The following is a 12,947-nucleotide window of genomic DNA, read 5'->3' as shown; positions in this document are numbered from 1 at the left end:
AATCCACCATCCACACCAATCCACTTACCACACCAATCCACAAACCACACCAATCCACCAACCACACCAATCCTTCATCCACAACAATCCACCAACCACACCAATCCACCAACCACACCAACCACACCAATCCACCAACCACACCAACCACACCAATCCACCAACCACACTAATCCACCAATCACACTAATCCACCAATCACACCAATCCACCAACCACACCAATCCACCAATCACACCAATCTACCAACCACACCAATCCACCAACCTAAGTAAATACACCAACCCAGGCTTGATTTTAAATAGTTAATGAGCTAACTATTGATGGAAGTGCTGATCGTTTCGTCTGTAGCGTTATTGTTCGGATCCATAATGAAAAGGGGCCCTTTAGTTGTGAGCCTAAATGACGGGAGCATTTGTAGGAAGCTGAACTGATATGTTGCTGGCCCTTTTGATCGTTTTGTCAAATCCTTTGCTGTTTAAATTTGCTTCTACCCGTCACCCCCCCCCCCCCTTCTCTCCGCCACCTCCCCAAGTAATTAGTTCCCCCCCCCCCCCTCCACATCCGTTTGGTGCGCAGATCGTCTGGTTGAATTCTCTTTGTCTTGAGAAAATTTAATATCGTCCCAACCGGATTTCTTTCCTGAAACGGTTCTTATCGATACTAACGTCTTGGTATCGCACAACGACCCCTGTACAAACCCAAGTCCGAATACTCGACTACTTGATAATCGATTTTCCCGGGCAAATTATTTCATCCTAAACGTGTCGACTGTCCCCTCTTTGGGGTGATAGTCAGCCCCCGAATAAGGGACGTAATTGTTTTAAAATAATATCCAGGGAGAGCACCGAGCACAGAAAATATTTACAGGGTGAACAACCCTTTTATAAGACAACCCTTTTATAAGACAACCCTTTCATATGACAACTCTTTCATGCAAACCTCGCATTTTAAAAAAAAACTCTAGTAAAACAAACCTTTAATTAAACCACAAAACAATTAAATCAAAATATTTCTTACACGATTTTTGTGATTTATTTCTGACTTTATTTCTGTGACTTCCCTTTGTGACTTTTTTTCTGTGACTTTTTTTCCTAGCAAAAACTGACTTTTTTCTTTGTTGTTTTTTTTTCCTGTGACATTTTTTTCCCTCCACTGAAACTGCTGGACCTTTATAACGACGCTTAAAACACTGGACCACGCTATAACGACGCTTAAAACACAGTGAGAGAATAGACGCCATCTTCAGCCATACGCAGCTCACTCTGTAGAGTGTCGTAACCTGCTGTAGCAGACGGCTTGGTCTCGTCAGCTGACGTCACGTGACCGTCTGTCACCGCACGGACGCCAGAGATGTTCATGTAGATGTTGGTGTCGTGCATTTCCTGGGCGAGCACGTGACTCCCGGAGTTTGTGGCCAGCTCTCCGCCTCGTCTGCTCGCTGAAACAACATGAACATTTCGGTCTAAAGAAACGTGTGAACAAGGTTGGTTCTATTGTCAATAGCACCATGAACATTTCCGTCTGAAGAAACGTGTGAACAAGGTTGGTTCTATTGTCAATAGCAACATGAACATTTCCGTCTAAAGAAACGTGTGAACAAAGTTGGTTCTATTGTCAATAGCAACATGAACACTTCCGTCTAAAGAAACGTGTACAAGGTTGGTTCTATTGTCAATAGCAACATGAACATTTCCGTCTGAAGATACGTGTGAACAAGGTTGGTTCTATTGTAAATAGCAACATGAACATTTCGGTCTAAAGATACGTGTGAACAAGGTTGGTTCTATTGTCAATAGCAACATGAACATTTCCGTCTGAAGATAAGTGTGAACAAGGTTGGTTCTATTGTCAATAGCAGTGTAGGTCTTGGTACAGAACATTTAGAATTTGGCCAAAGAGAGCATTTAGAAAGTAGAAAAAACAGCAGAACAAACATAGAAACATAACACACATGGCAGCTAATACAGATTAAACTAAACAAGACCAACACAAGAATGTAATGTAAATAAACAAGACCAACACAAGAATGTAATATATGTAAACAAGACCAACACAAGAATGTAATGTAAATAAACAAGACCAACACAAGAATGTAATGTAAATAAACAAGACAAATACAAGAATGTAATGTAAATAAACAAGACAAATACAAGACTGTAATGTAAATAAACAAGACCAACACAAGAATGTAATGTAAATAAACAAACAAACCTCTGAGTTTTACAGAGAGCAGGACCGTCAGAGTAGAAAGTCCTGCCACTATGAAACATAGGACACCAATAACAGCATACATATTTAGTGACTTGTCGTTTCTATCGACTGGGGAGATAGATACGTAGGCTATCACTAAATGTCTACGTCTACGCCTACGAACAATTTATATATATATATATATATATGTATATATATATATATATATATATATATATATATATATATATATATATATATATATATATATATATATATATATATATATATATATATATATATATATATATATATATATATATGTATGTATGTATATGTATATATACATATATATATAACTTATTTTTTACTAATTTATTTATTTATTTATTTATTTAAATTTATTTATTTATTTATTTCAATTTATTTATTTATTTATTTATTTTATTTGTTTTATTTATTTATTTATTTATTTATTTTATTTTATTTTTTTAGTTTTTATTTATTTATTTATTTATTATTTTTTTGTTAATTTATTTATTTATCTATTTATTTATTTATTTTTTATTCATTCATTCATTCATTTATTCATTCATTCATTCATTCATTCATTCATTCATTCATTCATTCATTCATTTATTTATTTATTTATTTATGTATTTATTTATTTATTTATTTATTTATTTATTTATTTATTTATTTATTTATTTATTTATTTATTTATTTATTTATTTATTTAAATTTATTTATTTATTTATTTGGTTATTTGGTTATTTGGTTATTTATTTATTTATTTATTTGTGAATTAGTAAAGTATATGTAATGTGTAAGAAGAAATGTTTATGAAATGTTTATGAAATGAGATGCAGAACTAAGATAAGTAACTGAGCAACCAACCAGCTTCGACTTGACAAATAAACTCTGCCAGATCTGTTGGGTAAAGCCAGGTCAGCCCTTGTCGTGTTAGGGCTAAAGACGATCTTTTCTTTAGCACAGGTTCGGCGCTCTGCTCAGATGGAGAAGGTAGTGCATGGTCAGAAAACAAAGAGTACCAGGCGGGGGGAGAGTTTAATTTGTTTACCATACACACACACACACACACATATATATATATATATATATATATATATATATATATATATATATATATATATATATATATATATATAGGTGGGTCTATATTAAACTATATATATATATATATATATATATATATATATATATATATATATATATATATATATATATATATATACACACTAATATATATATATATATATATATATATATATATATATATATATATATATATATATATATATATATATATATATATATATATATATGTATGGGTCTATATTAAAGTATATATATACTATATATATATATATATATATATATATATATATATATATATATATATATATATATATATATATATATAAGCGCGAATGAATCATATCGATGTTAAAATTGTTATTCATAGGAAGCTAAATATTTTTTAACTCTAGGCTTGTGACACAAATAACATTTTGGTTGTCCATATATGTGGGAGGGGGTTGTTATAACCCTTCTACCACCCCTGCCTACCCCACCCTGCCTATCCCACCCTGCACGCCCCACCTCTGTGTTGTACTGACCTGCTTAAGCCAGCTGAGGTCACTGACCTCCACGTACACACCAGTGACGTCATATCGTCTCAGCATATTTTCTGGCGGGAAAATATTTGGATAGCCCGTGATATGGTCACGTGGTTGTGAGATGGGACGGTACTTAAACATGGATTAAAACAGGGGCGGAACTATCATAGTACTTAAACATTTATTAAAACAGGGGCGGAACTATCATAGTACTTAAACATGGATTAAAACAGGGGCGGGACTATCATGGTACTTAAACATGGATTAAAACAGGGGCGGAACTACCACGGTACTTAAACATTGATTAAAACAGGGGTGGAACTATCACGGTACTTAAACATGGATTAAAACAGGGGCGGGACTATCATGGTACTTAAACATGGATTAAAACAGGGGCGGGACTATCATGGTACTTAAACATGGATTAAAACAGGGGCGGAACTATCATGGTACTTAAACATTGATTAAAACAGGGGCGGAACTATCATGGTACTTAAACAGTTATTAAAACAGGGGCGGAACTACCAAGCCACCAGCCCCGGTGAATATCGGGGTGTGCAGGCTGTTTATGGGGCCTAACATTTAACCGAGTATGTTTTTATTCCAATTTTGATTTTGGTGCGCCTTGCTAGTTCCGCCACAGGAATAAAAAGTTCTAGACATGAAGAAAAAGTAAGCCTATAGTGTTATAAAGGATAATTAAAACCGCTAAAAACAAACAATTTCATAATTGGACGATAAAAGTAATCTACAAATCGAAAATTATTTGACCAGTGAATAAAAAAGTAAAAATCCCCCAACAGCTACACAAAAAACAGGCATGCCCACATAATTAAGGAAAATAAAAATAATTATAAACGGATAGGGTAAACAGTCTCTTGTTTATCGTGTGATTTAAGGCAAGCTCTGTACATTAATCGGCTCAATAATTAAATGACCTAATCAATCATAGCTAATGGTGTACCTTTCACAAACTTATAAACCTCTATGTTGTTGATGTTCACTAATTGTCCTCCTATTTTCGTGGTCGTCTGAAAGATTTGAGTCTTACAGTAATCCTGGGCTTGCGTGTAGTTCCTCTTGTCTGGCACAAACTTCATGCAATACTTGCTGGCGGGGGTGGTAGGTGGCGTTACTACACAACTCTGGGGGGAGGGGACAAGACACGGGTTTTATTTGTGTGGGGGGGGGGAGCGGGGTGGTAGGTGGCGTTACTACACAACTCTGGGGAGGAGGGGACAAGACATGGGTTTTATTTGTGTGGGGGGGGGGAGCGGGTGGTAGGTGGCGTTACTACACAACTCTGGGGGGGGGGGGGGAGGGGACAAGACACGGGTTTTATTTGTGGAGAGAGGAGCGGGGTGGTAGGTAAAGACTGACTATACACCGGGTTTTGTCTCATGTGTCTGTTGTACTGTGTGTCTCATGTGTCTGTTGTACTGTGTGTCTCATGTGTCTGTTGTACTGTGTGTCTCATGTGTCTGTTGTACTGTGTGTCTCATGCAGAGTTTCTTCCAAGCATCTCTTCGAACCCCCCCCCCCCCCGAACGAAATGGAATTTATATAGGATATATATATATATATATATATATATATATATATATATATATATATATATATATATATATATGTATAATATAATATAGATTGTTGTCCGCCCCCGCCCCCCCCCCCACCCACCACCCCCCCCGAAAATTTTAAGTGCACCCCCGGAGAAAACAGTCTAGAAGAAACACTGGTCTCATGGTTCTGTGTGTCTCATGTGTCTGTTGTACTGTGTGTCTCATGTGTCTGTTGTACTGTGTGTCTCATGTGTCTGTTGTACTGTGTGTCTCATGTGTCTGTTGTACTGTGTGTCTCATGTGTCTGTTGTACTGTGTGTCTCATGTGTCTGTTGTACTGTGTGTCTCATGTGTCTGTTGTACTGTGTGTCTCATGTGTCTGTTGTACTGTGTGTCTCATGTGTCTGTTGTACTGTGTGTCTCATGTGTCTGTTGTACTGTGTGTCTCATGTGTCTGTTGTACTGTGTGTCTCATGTGTCTGTTGTACTGTGTGTCTCATGTGTCTGTTGTACTGTGTGTCTCATGAACTCTATGTGTCTCATGTGTCTGTTGTCCTATGTATGTTGTACTGTGTGTCTCATGTGTCTGTTGTACTGTGTGTCTCATGTGTCTGTCGTACTGTGTGTCTCATGTGTCTGTTGTACTGTGTGTCTCATGAACTCTATGTGTCTCATGTGTCTGTTGTCCTATGTATGTTGTACTGTGTGTCTCATGTGTCTGTTGTACTGAGTGTCTCATGTGTCTGTTGTCCTATGTATGTTGTACTGTGTGTCTCATGTGTCTGTCGTACTGTGTGTCTCATGTGTCTGTTGTACTGTGTGTCTCATGAACTCTATGTGTCTCATGTGTCTGTTGTCCTATGTATGTTGTACTGTGTGTCTCATGTGTCTGTTGTACTGAGTGTCTCATGTGTCTGTTGTCCTATGTATGTTGTACTGTGTGTCTCATGTGTCTGTTGTACTGAGTGTCTCATGTGTCTGTTGTCCTATGTATGTTGTACTTACTACTCTGACAGACGAATCCAAACATTTTGACGTTGACACATGGAATGTCATTCCACTCTCCAGAATTGATGTACATCTCCGTACACTTCTCTGACAGGTTCTTATAGAAAAACGTTGGCTCGCCGCGCCGCCATTTTGAAAAGTTGTACGGAGTGTTGTCTGTCCAGACGAACTTATTTTCTGTGGGTTGGATAATGTTAGAGGCTCGTTGATTGGTCAGATAATGTTAGAGGCTCGTTGATTGGTCAGATAATGTTAGAGGCTCGTTGATTGGTCAGATAATGTTAGAGGCTAGTTGATTGGTCAGATAATGTTAAAGGCTCGTTGATTGGTCAGATAATGTTAAAGGCTCGTTGATTGGTCAGATAATGTTACAGGCTCGTTGATTGGTCAGATAATGTTAGAGGCTCGTTGATTGGTCAGATGTTAAAGGCTCGTTGATTGGTCGGATAATGTTAGAGGCTAGTTAATTGGTCAGATAATGTTAGAGGTTAGTTGATTGGTCAGATAATGTTAGAGGCTAGTTCATTGGTCAGATAATGTTAGAGGTTAGTTGATTGGTCAGATAATGTTAGAGGCTAGTTGATTGGTCAGATAATGTTAGAGGCTAGTTGATTGGTCAGATAATGTTAGAGGTTAGTTCATTGGTCAGATGTTAAAGGCTCGTTGATCGGTCAGATGTTAAAGGCTCGTTGATTGGTCAGATAAAGTTAGAGGCTAGTTCATTGGTTAGATAATGTTAAAGGCTAGTTCATTGGTCAGATGTTAAAGGCTCGTTGATTGGTCAGATAATGTTAGAGGCTAGTTGATTGGTCAGATAATGTTAGAGGCTAGTTCATTGGTCAGATAATGTTAGAGGTTAGTTCATTGGTCAGATGTTAAAGGCTCGTTGATCGGTCAGATGTTAAAGGCTCGTTGATTGGTCAGATGTTAGAGGCTAGTTGATTGGTCAGATAATGTTAGAGGCTAGTTCATTGGTCAGATAATGTTAGAGGCTCGTTGATTGGTCAGATAATGTTAGAGGCTAGTTCATTGGTCAGATAATGTTAGAGGCTCGTTTATTGGTCAGATAATAATTATTACAGATTTGTGTGATTGTGTTTTCCTTGCGTATAGTTTCAGTTAGTAATGAAAGCTGACCATACTCAGTGAAGAAGTTTGACTAGGGTTCGGTGTCGGGGTAAATTGGGGTTGAAGTGGGGTTTGAGTGAGGGTGGGGTTTGAGTGAGGGTGGGGTTTGAGTGAGGGTGGGGTTTGAGTGAGGGTGGGGTTTGAGTGAGGGTGGGGTTTGAGTGAGGGTGGGGTTTGAGTGAGGGTGGGGTTTGAGTGAGGGTGGGGTTTGAGTGAGGGTGGGTTTTAGATTGAGAGTAGGGGTGGTGTGGTTGTGGGTGAGTCAGAGTGTAGTCATGTTGGGGTTGTAGTTGAATGGGGGTCCTTTGGAGTTTGTGACGTCACGTAAACCCCCCACCTCTGTTGTCCCTGTGCAGGCCAATAGCCAGTGTGTTGCTCATCCCCTCCCTGTAGTCAGAGTTGGTCCTGTAGGCCGATGCCAGCTTGTAAAGAAACTCGTTGTCTACTAGCGAGTGGAGGCTCAGCAGATTCCTGCCCTGCTGCACGCACGTCCTGTTTGCCTGGGTCCATTCCAGGCTAGCGTTGGTGGTCAGGTGGAAACACGAGTCTCTATAGACGGAATCTTGATTGGGACTCGAACACCCTGAAACAAGGTAACTTCATCAACACCAACTTCCATGTGTTGCTGTTGTTTTTGTTTTTTTTTTTTTTCAAAAATACGACAGACATATTTTTACATATGACACCCCACACGTGCCAGTATTTCCTTTAAAAACAACGTCCAAGTTGCCACCCCGCTCATCAACAAATGTCATACCCTGAGGTCACCATGCCCATAAGTCACCTGCCCATAAGTCACCTGCCCAGAAGTCACCTGCCCAGAAGTCACCTGCCCAGAAGTCACCTGCCCAGAAGTCACCTGCCCAGAAGTCACCTGCCCAGAAGTCAGCATATCCAGTGGCGAAGGCAGGGGGGGGGGTGTTAGGGGGGTTCATAACCCCCCCCCCCCCCCCCCCATAGACCCCTCGGTATGTATATAAAAAGTATGAGGGGGGTGCAAATCTAAAAATTGAGGGGGGGTGTGCAAATCGAATGTTGGAGGGGGGTGCAAATCGAAAGTTTGTCTCGGGGTAAAAATTGGACCCCCACCCCCCCCCCCCCTTAAGACGATCCTGGCTACGCCACTGATCATATCAGCCCAATTAAAATGCCCAGCTATTACCGTGCTGGAATTGACAGATAAAAGAATTCTTGGTGGATGGATGCCAGTGCTCCAGGCCGCTTGATGTCATCACATAAGCCTGGGGTGTCGGGCCACTGGGTGTTGGCTCACTACCGGATGTAACACTCAAGTCCTGCTGGTGGATTATGGATTTATTATTTGCCACAGGGTATGCCAAAGGTATGTCAAGGGTATGTCAAACTTTCACTTACCAAATCAACGGTTGGTGACACGAACTTTCACTTACCAATCTTTTTAAAAACAATTTGGTTTTTTTGCGATAACTGAAATACTTTATTACCACAAAATCAAAACCAAGGCTAATCAAAATTATTTTTGATTTTTATAGTTTTTGTAATTAAAGAGAATGTATCATAATTCTAAAGGGGGTAGATAACCCAGACGATGGAAGATTGACGAAAAAACTATTATAAATACACACATACATTTATTTTTTACCATACTAGTTATAATCAAGAAGCTATAAAACAGAACATAAAAGAAAGTCAATGTTTGATGCAAACATTTTTTATACATAATTTTACCAAAACAATTTTAGTACGAAATCTAGGGCTGAAGTTTTCCGAAATCCATGCTCTTCCTGCTGAAAATACTCCAGGTTATGCATAACATAGTAACCTACGCTAGGAACTAGCAGATTTTAATTTTGACAAAATGTGTGCATTTTAGAATTTTTCGAAGTCGGGCCAACCTGGAGGAACCTTTGAAAATTTCTTTAAAAAATTATCACGCACTAGAATGCTATAATGGTAGTTCAAGACCTGGATTACAACGTAAAAAAATTTTATACAAAATTTTAAGTTCTTTACTTATGGTTTCGGAAAATTGTTTACAATAAATTTAGAAATATATAAAAATATAAACAAATTAATTTTTAGTAACATTTTTGCTATACATACACTTCACAAATTACATGCTGTATTATAGCTTTAGAAACGTTACTACCACTGTAAAAATTTAACATGTGTTTGTCTAATAGTGTTGTTGTTGTTGTTGTTTTTTTTGTGTGCAGGTTTTTGTTTTTCTCTTTCTTAGTCTATGTTATACTGCCCCCTTAAAGGGGGAGGAAACCCAAGGAATAAAGAACTGACCTGACCCAGGGAATAAAGAACTGACCTGACCCAGGGAATAAAGAACTGACCTTACCCAGGGAATAAAGAACTGACCTGACCCAGGGAATAAAGAACTGACCTGACCCAGTGAATAAAGAACTGACCTGACCCAGGGAATAAAGAACTGACCTGACCCAGGGAATAAAGAACTGACCTGACCCAGGGAATAAGAGGTCTGTTCGACACGGACTCTTGTAGAATTTGGCGCCATGTCTGTGATAGAAGAGACTGGATGATTAGCAAATAAAAAGTAAACTGTGCACACACAAATTCGATACAAACTATAGAAAAAAAAATCTATACAAAACTAAACGCCAGTGCCGGTCAGCCGAAAAGTCTGCAATGAGGGGGTCAAAACTGCCCTCGACTGATAGGCGCCTTATATGAGTTATATATAAAAAAAACTTTTGCTGATAGACCCCCCCCCTCCTTGATAATTTGTGAGCTGATAGAAAACGCCTAGGGATGTTAGAAAAACCTCGCCATATCCGGGAAAAAATCTATAAAGTGGTCAAAACTGACCAGTCGTATTTCCCCAATCATTGTAATTTATATGAAAAACAGAGGGTAATTTCAACACAGATTTTAGGGTACTTACCGTTTGTACATCTAGCTAATTTTTTGCATGCACCTCTGTAAATGGCTAGGCCGTATGGGAAAACTGTCGGTTCTACTCAAAGCCCTTGGCAAGGGCTAAAAAATGACCGTGAGCGAAATTCTTTTTATATGAGCTATATATCGAAAAATACTTTTGCCGAACGATCCCTCTTAATATTTTGTGAGGTGGTAGAGAAACACATAGGGATGTTAAAAAAAACTCACCATACCTGGGAAAAATGTGTAAAGTGGTCAAAACTGGCCAGTCGTATTTCCCTATTTAATCCTTGCAATTTATGAGAAAAATAGCGATTAATTTAAAGAAAGCTTTTTGGGTACTTAACCTCTGTACATCTGACTAATTTGTTGCATGCCCCTCTATAGATGACTAGGCCGTATGTCGGGCTAAAAAAAATGACAGTAAGTGAAATTCTTCTTGTCTGAGCTATTTATCGGAGAAAAACTTTGGCCGATCGACGCCTCTTGATATTTTGCGAGGTGGTAAAAAAAACAATTAAGGATGTTATAAAAAACGCACCATATCCGGGAAAAATGTGTAAAGTGGTCGAAAAAATGTGCCCTGATATTTTGTGAGGTCGTAGACCGATCCTAGAGGGTAACAAAAAAACTTGATTCCCGTCGGAAAAACCCCTTAGGGTCGTTAAATTTGTCAAGATGCCGTATTTTCTAATATAAGTATACCAACTGTTTGCATATATATATATATATATATATATATATATATATATATATATATATATATATATATATATATATATATATATATATATATATATATATATATATATATATATATACATATATATATATAAATCTGTTGCCATTAATCTGTAAAATATAAAGTAATCAAGGATTTAATTACTCTATAAAACAAAATTATAAAACTCTAATTACTTTTTTTTTTAAATAGCTAATTACTCTAAAAAACAAAGATCTATTTATTCTAGAAAGCAAAAATCGAATTACTCAGAATGAAACTCCCCATCTCCCTATCCTGAACGAAAACTAGATGACCGGCTGACCTGTTGCCGCCACATCCACGAAACGACTGACAGAAAGCTCTAGAATCCTGTTCATTTTTTGCCTGAGTCACGTGCTTTAGACAGGTCTTGCTGGGCTCATGGTGTGTCCAGCCCTCCTCACACGGCTGGTCAGATTTAGCTGAAACAACGGCAACAAGATGATACCTGTAGTTTTAGTTCGTTTTTAATACAACTTTTATTCGTACAAGACATTTGTAAAGTAGCAAAGACAGGTTTTGTCGATGTCTTCAAGATGTCCATCTTTTGATTTCCTGGCTAAGATATTGGCCTGTATCTGGTTTTACACTTGAAAATATCTGGCTCTATTCCGTATGTTCTCAAATCGAAAACAGCATTTAGAAAAAATATTCATATTGTACAAGATGAAGGATGGAAGGTATGATGTCACTAGCAGGGTGATGTTAAGCCAGAAAGGTCATACAAACCCAGGTGTTAAGCCAGAAAGGTCATACAAACCCAGGTGTTAAGCCAGAAAGGTCATACAAACCCAAGATTTAGTAAAAAAAACAAATGGTCTTCAGTTTCCCCACTTACCTAGTTCTTGAATCATAACTAGAACAAAACCAACGTACAATCCCCTGTGTGTTGCAGCCATCGCTGTCTAACTTCACGTGACGTCACCAACAGTGAGTCGACACACCAGTGTGGCTCACTCTACATCACTCAACTATACCACTTCACCCCCCCCCCCACACACACACACACGCACCACACAATATCACTGTGTGTCCAATACGTCAACCCCCCCCCCTCCTATACACACAACACCACATCACTATATGTCCAATATTTCACCCTTTCACCCCCCCCCCCCCCCACACACACACCATCAGTCATTTTGATGACGCCCTACTTGACGCATCCTCTATCTCCGAGCGTTACACGAGTGTTTAAACACTTGAAATCTCGGCTTATACAACAAGAGACGCTAAATCTTGAACAACATCAACACACTAGCTGAATGGTGTACACATCCACCACACATGTTGAATTGTGTACACATCCACAACACATGTTGAATGACATCCACCACACAAGTTGAATGACATCCACCACACACGTTGAATGATGTGCACATCCACCATATAAAATTGTGTGGCTTACCCACACTTAGCCTACTATGTGTCGCGATGATGAGGTGTAGGCCTAATGCATTAACAAATTTGTTTACACATCATCATGTCCACACGGACTCAAATAAATAACTAACAAGTCTTTGGTATGGATATGTTAGTGGGCATACCAGGAGCGTACCCAGGCTGGGAGTGAGAAGAGCAAACAAGACGCCGAAGTATCAACACATTATTTGTGTTGTATATATATATATATATATATATATATATATATATATATATATATATATATATATATATATATTCTGTTTTGTTGGTCATCTTAAAATATAGAAAGACGGGGTAGACTTTCAGACAAAAATGTAACAATATTTTCCACTATACCAG

At 38.2% G+C, this 12,947-nt stretch overlaps 2 protein-coding genes across 6 annotated transcripts; both read right to left on the bottom strand.

Annotated features, from left to right (window-relative positions):
• Positions 1 to 966: 966 nt before the first annotated feature.
• Positions 967 to 4,885, bottom strand: LOC131949399 (uncharacterized). The gene is made up of 5 exons (XM_059311279.1): positions 4,798 to 4,885; positions 3,834 to 3,904; positions 3,091 to 3,199; positions 2,215 to 2,322; positions 967 to 1,441 (listed from the first exon to the last, which is right to left on the bottom strand). Exons 2-5 carry the CDS (start codon positions 3,897 to 3,899, stop codon positions 1,215 to 1,217), a joined length of 510 nt encoding a protein of 169 aa, XP_059167262.1. The 5' UTR covers positions 3,900 to 3,904; positions 4,798 to 4,885; the 3' UTR covers positions 967 to 1,214.
• Positions 4,798 to 12,690, bottom strand: LOC131949398 (macrophage mannose receptor 1-like). Of its 5 annotated transcripts, none has more exons than XM_059311277.1 (7): positions 12,592 to 12,690; positions 11,467 to 11,605; positions 9,981 to 10,039; positions 8,694 to 8,829; positions 7,869 to 8,114; positions 6,401 to 6,580; positions 4,798 to 4,978 (listed from the first exon to the last, which is right to left on the bottom strand). In XM_059311277.1, the coding sequence occupies exons 2-7, from the start codon at positions 11,519 to 11,521 to the stop codon at positions 4,881 to 4,883; spliced, it is 774 nt and encodes a 257-aa protein (XP_059167260.1). In that variant the 5' UTR covers positions 11,522 to 11,605; positions 12,592 to 12,690; the 3' UTR covers positions 4,798 to 4,880. The 5 variants fall into 5 exon arrangements, with proteins under 5 accessions (XP_059167260.1, XP_059167261.1, XP_059167256.1 ...); XM_059311278.1 differs by having other exon boundaries at positions 8,694 to 8,826; positions 12,592 to 12,689; XM_059311273.1 differs by lacking the exon at positions 12,592 to 12,690 and adding an exon at positions 12,022 to 12,156 and having other exon boundaries at positions 11,411 to 11,605.
• Between the last annotated feature and the right edge of the window lie 257 nt (positions 12,691 to 12,947).

Source organism: Physella acuta, unplaced genomic scaffold (assembly GCF_028476545.2).
Source record: "Physella acuta isolate Inbredline_101_S28 unplaced genomic scaffold, ASM2847654v3 ptg000693l, whole genome shotgun sequence".
In the NCBI taxonomy this organism is placed as follows: Eukaryota; Metazoa; Mollusca; class Gastropoda; family Physidae; genus Physella; species Physella acuta.
Note: the sequence above shows the minus strand (reverse complement) of the source record. Positions and strands in the feature narration are given on the sequence as shown.

Bases quoted from the DNA above. Each gene is read 5' to 3' on its own strand.
- LOC131949398 (XM_059311273.1), bottom strand. From the start codon at position 12,082: ATGGCTGCAACACACAGGGGATTGTACGTTGGTTTTGTTCTAGTTATG. The intron at 10,040-11,410 runs GTAATTCGATTT...CTTCTATCACAG, and splicing joins GATGGGGAGTTTCATTCTGA to ACATGGCGCCAAATTCTACA. The intron at 4,979-6,400 runs GTAAGTACAACA...CCCTCCCCCCAG, and splicing joins TGGATTCGTCTGTCAGAGTA to AGTTGTGTAGTAACGCCACC.
- LOC131949399 (XM_059311279.1), bottom strand. From the start codon at position 3,899: ATGCTGAGACGATATGACGTCACTGGTGTGTACGTGGAGGTCAGTGAC. The intron at 3,200-3,833 runs GTCAGTACAACA...CCATCTGAGCAG, and splicing joins ACCTCAGCTGGCTTAAGCAG to AGCGCCGAACCTGTGCTAAA. The intron at 1,442-2,214 runs GTTTGTTTGTTT...ATGTTGTTTCAG, and splicing joins GCTCTCTGTAAAACTCAGAG to CGAGCAGACGAGGCGGAGAG.